At 35.0% G+C, this 9,257-nt stretch overlaps 1 protein-coding gene across 1 annotated transcript; it reads right to left on the reverse strand.

Moving 5' to 3' along the window:
* Nucleotides 1-280: 280 nt before the first annotated feature.
* Nucleotides 281-8,960, reverse strand: LOC125072987. The gene is made up of 12 exons (XM_047683624.1): nt 8,822-8,960; nt 8,581-8,666; nt 8,100-8,181; nt 7,321-7,402; nt 5,643-5,814; nt 4,947-5,172; nt 3,476-3,701; nt 2,784-2,925; nt 2,062-2,179; nt 1,436-1,476; nt 662-722; nt 281-373 (listed from the first exon to the last, which is right to left on the reverse strand). Exons 1-12 carry the CDS (start codon nt 8,948-8,950, stop codon nt 281-283), a joined length of 1,458 nt encoding a protein of 485 aa, XP_047539580.1. The 5' UTR covers nt 8,951-8,960.
* Nucleotides 8,961-9,257: the final 297 nt, after the last annotated feature.

A 9,257-nucleotide genomic window follows, 5' to 3' on the forward strand; every position in this document is an offset into this window, starting at 1 on the left:
CACTTCTACTTGGGGTAACTTTGGTAAAACATTAATGATATTGTTACGTAATTCGAACCACGACACTTCATTAAAGGGCCAGTAACAGCAATACAAGCAAGCTAGCAAGCAAGCAAGCACGAGTGTTGCTATGTGTTAATTTCGTTTCAGTCGGTTCAAACCAATTTTTTTTTAGATAGACAGGTTATTATCACATCTGTAATATTTCTCTGATTATTAAGCCGATCTTCGATATTTAAATTATAAAATAAAAATTAAATTAAAAAAGAAAACAGTTTATTCACAGAGATGAAGACTGGTTCCTCCAATTAACCTTGAAACCAGTATCGCGGTATAGTTGATCCACGTCGTCTTGATCCAGCTTCAAATAACACTGCATTGTTTGAAAATCATAAGTTATTAATACATTTATATAAGTAGGCGAATTCTTGTTAATTAATTTTAAGCTAATTCCACACAAGCGAGTTGATATATTGTTCAGTCTCGTACTGGTAACAATACGAATAAGTTCTCTGACTAAATTGTTCATTTTAATAATTTAGAAGAATCGGATTCATGTGATGAATGTATTATATTTTAAAGGACACTATAATAATTACCACTTCAGTCGTGACCACCCATAGAAAATCTGCATGTTTAAAACGGAAATAGAGACACTTACCACTGATGGTCGGCGTAGCGACTTCTCGGGCGGTCTCTTTATAAGCGCATTCACACCAGGCCTAGAAAAATGCACATTTCGTGGTAACGCTTTGTGCAAAGCGACCTGGGTAGGTATTCCTACCCATTCGTAATTTTATTTACCACCAAATACTTAGTGTTGTTGTGTTTCGGTTTGAAGAGTGATTGAGCCAGTAAAAGTAAACTGTGTATAACGTCTTAGTTCTCAAGGTTATCAGCGTATATAAGGGCTAGTTAATATTTCTTTACAGTGCCAATGACTCAGAGAATTGGTGCCCACTTACCAATAGGTGACCCATAATGCCAAAAAATATTTCAAATAATAATGACCATCTGATCGACCTTCCACGGCCTCCAATTTTTGTTCGGAACTTATTAACTCAGTGCTATCAAAAGAAAAAACGTTTTGGAAATAAAAGGAAAAAAAAGTGCTCGAATTTTAAAAAACTGATCACCAATTTTACTAACAAATTGTCAATCTAACGAGTCGAAAATTAATCGTTGCCGTTCAGCCGTTTTCCTGTTCTACTTAAACAACAATGTAGTTGCGCTTCGATCGAAGTTGCATCGAAATGTAATCCAGATCTTATTCTAACCGACACAAACAGGAAGAAAGCCCACAGTTATGATTATGGAACTTATATATGACAGTGGAATTGTCGATCTTGGATCAAAAAGCAATCAGGAACGTATCGTAACCGCTACAAGTCTCTTGTCCCATGGTCGGACTCAATTTTGTTAAATATAAACCAACCTTTGAGGTCTTAATCTTGTCTGTCTCCACCTCTGCCTGCTCTATAACAGAGACATATTTATAATTATAAATAAATTATTAATAATTATATGTTATCTATAATATATTTAAAAAACGCCTCGCCTTATTGCCTCTACTAGTGACAAAAGGGCTGGTTTGATTTTTGCTCAGAGGATCGGAATTGCGATTCAACGGGGAAATGCTGCTAGCATTCTTGCCGCCATTCCACGTGGTTAAGATTTATACAGTAATCATTTTTAATTCATTACTGTATCTACATATTTATGGAATTAATTTTTATGTAAATAAATATATATATAATAAATACTTATATGTAATGATGTGGCGTAAAATTTTGATGATTTACATTCATGAACACCAGTCATCTATACTGATATTATAAATGCGAAAGTAACTCTGTCTGTCTGTTTGTCTATTAAACTACTAAAACGAATTTGATGAAATTTGGTATGAAGCAACTCCGAACTCCGAGGAAGGATTTCGGCCACTTATTTATGCCAACACCTGACGACCAACCGTTGAAATTGGAGCAAAGCCGAGGCCGATTATAAGTTCTACATATTGCTACGCGTGCGGATCTGGGCGACGAACTATTATTGACATACTTGTTTGGTACCGAAGTTTACTTTTGTTGTGAACTTCGTGTAGTACATATGGGAAGTTTCTTCATCTTCATCAGCTACGAAGGTATTTAACGTATTCGTGACACTTTCTTGATCTTCCCTAACATTAGATTATTTATATAAGTTAAACGAATAGTTTGATGATTTTCATTAGTTAATTATTTACCTACATTTACTTATATTAAGTGGTAGGTACCACTAATTCACCAGCTATTCTCCGACCAAATAGCAAAAGGTACTTTTATCGTTATATTTGAGTATAAGGAGCAGTTCTCTGTTTCTACAATCACGTGACACATAATATATGTTAGATTTAACGGGAAGTGACGCAGTGATAGTGTATTGAGAGACTTATATTCTCTGTGCAAGCCTGTCTGGGTTAGGTACCACTCACTCATCGTATATTCTATCGCCAAACAGCAGTACTTTGTATTGCTGTGTTCCGGTTTCAAGAATAAGAGAGCTAGTGTAACTACAGGCACAAGGTACATAATAACTTAGTCACCTAAGTTGGTTGATTAAAATTTCTTACGGCGCCATTGTCTATGGACGGTTGTGACCACTTACCATCAAGTGGCCCATTTGCCATTCCGACTACCTATTTCTTATAAAAAAATACTTACTATCCCAATAATATTTGTATTATCAAAAGAGATAAGCTTACTTGTACTATAATTCCAAAAAGAAACTATATGTTATTGTACCTCACTCGTCCAAAATAATTTCTTTTTGTCACCCATTCCTGGTATTTACTCATCGGAACTAGTTGCTTCTCGCTGTTTTTTGATTCTAACTCATGCTGTAGTTTTTCTAATACACGACGAGTCGATGGTTCTTCTAAAGTTCCTGTAATCAAGTGGATTATTTACTAAATGTCTCTGATAAGCAAATCAAGTAATCCTTTTACAAACAAGGTATTAGACCACACTGCTCAAATGCCAGGATACTAGTGTGACAGAATTTTAAATGACACTTTTCAAAATGTTACCAAAATACGAGATACATGAAATACAAACACAAACAATGAAATATAAATAAACTAAGTAAAGAAAAGTCAATGATGCTATACAAAGTTGAGTCCACGATCTCCAAATATCCAAACATCCGAAAACATAAAATTTTCACAACTCTTAGGAATATTTCGAATCAGTGAGGAAATTTTCCACGGAAAAATGTTAGATTAGTTTGTGTCGTATCTAACATAACATTTTATTACGTCAGAAGGCTATGTGCGAGCAGTACGAGTTGGATATCTCTGTAATAATTAAAACGTACAAATTGAATGAATAGTTAAGCGAGATTAAAATCTAACCTCGTTTAACTGTAACCAGTGATTATAATCCAACAAGTACACTACTACTACTATTAGAAGAAAACGATCAAAAATTTTAAGTACCCAAGTAAGTTATTCCAGTGTTAAAATTCATAGACCCGTTATCTTCTAATACTGTTGTTCTCAAATACTTATTAGTCGCTGCTGTCTTCACAATTTCGACACGAGACGTATGTTCTGGTTGGACAGTTGTAACCACACGCTCATTTTCAAAATCGTCATCGTAATCATCTTTATATTTTTCTTTGATTTCATAATAATCATTTTCCGAAGATATTTGCCGTTTTACCTTTATAAAGTAATGTGTAAATAAGTTATTAGCAACATTCATTCAAACAAACCTCATTCTATGGTCTGGTAATATTAATTATAATGATGATATACACATACATGCGACCACAGAATACCAGCGTTGAGGCTCATTTAACAAACATTCTTTCCTGTTTTTTTGTCATTTTGTATATTTTTTATTTGTTTTTATGATTTGTACAATGTGTATGTCCAAATAAAGAGTTTTTGATTTGATTTGATTTGATTTGATATCGCCCTGGCAGATGTCGGTCAAGGCCGCTAATCTCGCTACCACCCAACTACTGACTCACTTTTATAATCTGATGGGAAGGCAAATCCGACATGAGAGGAAAGAGTTCATACGCAGAACTTCAGGGTTTACGTGCTTTGCAAGGCACAGGAGTGGACACTTCCAACTTTTGGACAAATTTTTGGACAGAAAAACACAAAAACTTTTTATCGGCTCGACTTGGGATTTGAATCCAGAACCGCGGGATCTTTGGCATTATATCTAGTCACAAGAGCGACGAGGCAGTCAACGTTATATTAATACAAATCATGTGATCACCCGTAAAGCCTTTGCAAATATTTATCATGAACAAGAGACGACTAAATCTTGTTAAATTTTATTTTACTATTAGATAAACCCCAGAGTACAATAAAATAACAAAACAGACGTATTTTACGTTACAAGATTATAAAGGTCATAAAATATCTTGGAAATAGTAATCATTGATTCTCATACATGATATATGTCTATATATTATCTACTTAAAATTGAATATGATTACATATTACATGTGTATGTGTTCGTCACAGATCACAATGTTCTGGGTTCAAAAAAGTCAAGTTGGGTAAAATTTATTGGGTTTCTCTGACGAAAACTTCTCAGGAACAGAGTCTGGAAGATGGAAGTGTGTACACAAACGTGCCTCGGAAAGCAAGTAAAGCCGTTGGTCGGTGTCAGATTTGCGGTTCCTTCGGATTATGAAAGTGAAGGAATAAAGAGTGCACCTGTATTTGCGTACAAATCTGTGCACTATAACATGTCCTGCGTAGCTGGCTGGTCTCTACTACTGAAATCGGTAAGAAAGACATCATTGATGAAAAAAAAGAACTACCCTAACCTTAAGCCTAATCTTTAATCTGCGTGTCTAGTAAAATGGCAACATATTCTTAGGAATACAAAGTAAATTTGTGATTTTAGGGTTTCGATTTCAAAGATATTTTAAAAAGGACTTACCGGTGCACAGAGTAACGGATAAGCGGTTCTTGGCCGTCGTATTGTATGTATCGGACACGGTGCAAGTGGGCCAGGATTGAGCGTTCTTTGACCGAGCATGTTCGTGTGGGAAAAGTCGCAGACCAAGAGCATCCGAGTGTAATCAAAGCCGTGGCGCACTGCGCCGCAACCCACCGCGCGGAGAGTCCACACTGCCAGCTGACTGAAGTGACCCCAAACTGATCCTCTACGGAAATATTAAGAATGAAACGAATTTAATTCTTTTTTAATGTATGTATTCTTTTATTTTATAATGATACAATTACGAGATGCTGTTTCTGACTGATTCAAAATTGTTTGAATTTACAATTATTCTTTTCTATGATCTCAAGTGGTCACAACTGCCCATAGTAGGTAATCGTGTCTTAAACCGGAACACAACAACAGTAAGTAATGCTGGTTGACGGTAGAAGATCTGATAAGTGTATGGTATAACCAAGTGATTACTTTTTATTATTTGTGCAGTATCGAGCGAAATAGTTTTATTCGTAGTGTTGTGCTTATATTATACTTTATCGTAGGTAAAGAATATTTTAGTGTCACTAAATTTATTAGAATGTAAAAAAAAAAATCCTAGTGAAGAAATGACTTAAGGAGGAGTTTTAGGTATGGATATCAGTTGTTTTTAGGACATCTTTGGTTAACGAATATACTAACTTCGGATTCAGCCTGAAAGGTGCAACCAGTTGTTGGATCTGTGCACGTCTCCGCTCGCCCCACCAGGCATCCAGTACGCGTCGTATTACACGCTGCGTGCTCAGCTTATCGGAATCGCTTGAACGACGCCAGCGAACCTCACCAACGCTTTGACCAGCGTACGGGAATCGTACTAAAGTATAATTAAAATGCTTCACATTTAATTAAACATGTTAGTATCTGTCTACACAAATACAGTATATTTTTTTTTAATTGAAGACATTGCCAGTATAAAAAATGTTAACCATTCCGAATAGATTGGTAGTTTCCACTTTCCAAATTAATTTTGGATGAGAGAAACTACTAATTTTAATGAAGCGTCAATAGCTCATTGATTACGGGCCAACTAGACATGTTAAGTAACAGGTTCGATCGTGACACCTTGGGCAATTGTCGTCTCTATTCATAGCACAAGCTTAAAGCTTAATTGGAGGGGTAAATAGGTATATTAGTAATTCCTTAAAGTGGGGCATTGGTACTATTCTTAAAAAAAATCCTGCTGGGATTTTTCCCAGTGGGATTTACATTCCAAGCCGGCGGTAACTTTAAGCTTAATTTAATCTTGAATGAAATATATATTTGATATTTGTTGGAATTAATATGACCTCGTAATAGTATCCGTTTAAAAAAATGACATCATAACTTTTTGATTTCACGATAATATAGTTTTTATAACTGATATGTTTGTAATATGTATTTATTATCAGATGACCTCATTCGCTGATTGCGTACTATAGATTATTGTGATAAGCGGTTTTCGTAAACAAATATTGTTGAGCGTATTCTATGAAATGAAAAATATGTATGTCTACAGAAAGATATGTAATTATTGATCAAGCAGTATTTGAAGTATTCATGTAGTATAAAATAATATTAAAAAAAAACCATTGTTATATAGTATGCAATCTTTAATGTGTACGTACATATATGGACTTATTGTTATTAGCTATTTCTACCAGACAATTTGAGAGGATAATTTAATTGCTAACTAAACTACAACTAGTAGAATGACGGGCATTTGGCTGAAGGTTGTTGTTGTGGCAACACCGTCCACAGACATTGGTGCTGTAAGAAATATTAACCATAACATTGCCAATGCTCAACCGATCTTCGGATCTGAGATGTTCTGCCCCATGTGCCTTGACTGACTGATTTCATTGACTAACTCACCTTTCAAACCGGAAAACAATAATATTAAGAATTGTTGTTTGCCGGTTCACAGCCAATCAATTGATGTTTTAATTGCTATATATAGGAAATAAATTATAAGTAGATTAAGATAATAATAATCCGCGGCAAATTTTAAAGACTAGCAAGGTAGCGAAGATTATGTTATCACCCATAGAACATATTAGAACCTTTTAGGTATGCATAAACCTAATACGGTTTTAATTAAGCTCAGGGGAACTCTTTATTCCTTCATTATATCATAGGCTGGGGATAGGATTACCAGCTTTATCTGCTACCCGAGGCAAGAACTACTCCTTGCACACACATTACCAACTTTCTAAGAAACTTAGCTACAGCAAAAAAAATCTTCACAGAAAAACCGATCTTTCTTCTCGATTCGGATCGATCGAGGATTTCCAGCTTACTAAGCTAGCCACAACACAAACGACAGTAAGGTAAATTACTGTACCTGTGGCTCGACAATAGTCGTGCACGAATTCACACTGGTCTGCCAGACGTTGTGCCAGATAAGCCAACTCGCGGTCCCAGCCCTGAAAGAAGTTCACAAGTTAGCCAGATGCTGTTCGGACACGGCTAATTCTAGAATATGAGGCAAATATTAACTTAAATACAAAGGAAGTTGTAGATATGAATGGCAATTATATCACACATAACACGTACACAAATTCGAAATTAAAAATTCAACGTATACGTTATATAATTTATATAAGATATTGATATATTCCTTAGATATAGAGCGGGATTTAAAGGGTTGGAAGCGAAGAGCACGAAATTTTTTATTGATGAACTTACAATGATGAACTTAAATTGAAAATGTTTGGCAAAAAACGTTTTGTGAATGTGAACGTAATATTATTCTGACAGAATAATTATGAAAAATGGGTATATGTTCTTTTCTTATCTATAAAAATAAATAATATTTGGGAGGGGTAATTCTTGTCAAGGGCCCAGAGCTGGAGCCTTCCTCTAAATTGCCTTCTATTAAATATCGTCTCCTCCTTTCATGTGTATCCAATGTTTACTTTCTTAGTAAAAGTATAAAGTAAAATGGAGCGGAATCTCCTGACACAAGTATCAGTAATACTTCAAACTTACAGTGTTGGTCCAATTGTCCATATAATAAAGGAAGATAATACGCAAATTTGGAATACATTTCATACATTGGAATCAATCTAACTGAAAAAAAAGCTGAATTCTGTGATAAACTTCATATTTTAACAAACTTACAACTAACATCATAATCTCGGGTCTTGGGAGGTGCGCCCCGCCGCGCACGCGTTCGTTACCCGCCGCGATCCGCTGACGACGCCTTTAAACACTCTATTTAAATTACACATACTTGAAGCTTTAATTATATTCATGAAATTAAATAAGTACGAAGTATTTTGTGGTAAAATTTTGCTTCATCTGGCGCTATAAAAAGCATATCCCAGCGCTTTAAGAATACTACAGTATTGTAAAACTGTTCATTTGAAAATATCAATTATGCTAGTTTTTTGGCGTTTTTTCTCAAAACTATAGTGTTTCAACATTGACGATTTAAAAAGTTTAATTGTGAAGTTTACATTTGATTTGATTTAAGAAAGGGTCTGTTAGGTCTTATATCCTAGATTGTTTTAACATTGTTTTATTATTGTTTTCAATCAATAATGAGGCGAATGCTTAATAACCCTTGAGGATATTATTATAATAACAAAATATAAATTACCTGTTAATATAATGAATGACGAAATGTTTTAAGTCACTTTTGAATTCAATTTTAGTGTAATTCTGGCACGAGGGGCCCGGTCCAGGCTGAAAACATCACTATTTCATATCATATCATGTTTATCCCATATTACTAAATATAGCCGAGTTAAACCAACTGGTTAAATTAGCCATTCAATAAAATTTTATTTTGCTGACTTTACCGCTGCTGAATTTTATGAAAATATGAAGTCTTAACTTACAGAAGAGAAATGACAGGCAACATGTTGTCTTTTGCCCTGACACAGGCGCCTGTACCGCAGAGCGCAGTACGTTTGATCGTCCACTTCAGATGCGGTTAAATCCAGAAGTATCAAGATTATTAGCAACATGAATGCAAAGCTGGAAATATATTTCACTAGCTGAACCTGCTGCTGTACTTTTTAGAACTTACCCTATAGAACACAAACCATCCCCACCATTTTGTCCTTCCCTGGGAATGCATCTATCTATATGTTACTGTAAAATCTCGAACTACGGAAAATCTTAAGATTTGCCAGTAAAACCTAAGATTTACCGATTATGAATGGTAAATTGGATTCGAACTTTTACCATCATTCACTTGGTAAATCTTAGGATTTACATGTTAGTTTAGGTTGGAATGGTAAAAGTCCGAAAAAGTCGTCCCTGTATAATAAA

Source organism: Vanessa atalanta, chromosome 23, assembly GCF_905147765.1.
Source record: "Vanessa atalanta chromosome 23, ilVanAtal1.2, whole genome shotgun sequence".
NCBI classification, from domain to species: domain Eukaryota; kingdom Metazoa; phylum Arthropoda; class Insecta; order Lepidoptera; family Nymphalidae; genus Vanessa; species Vanessa atalanta.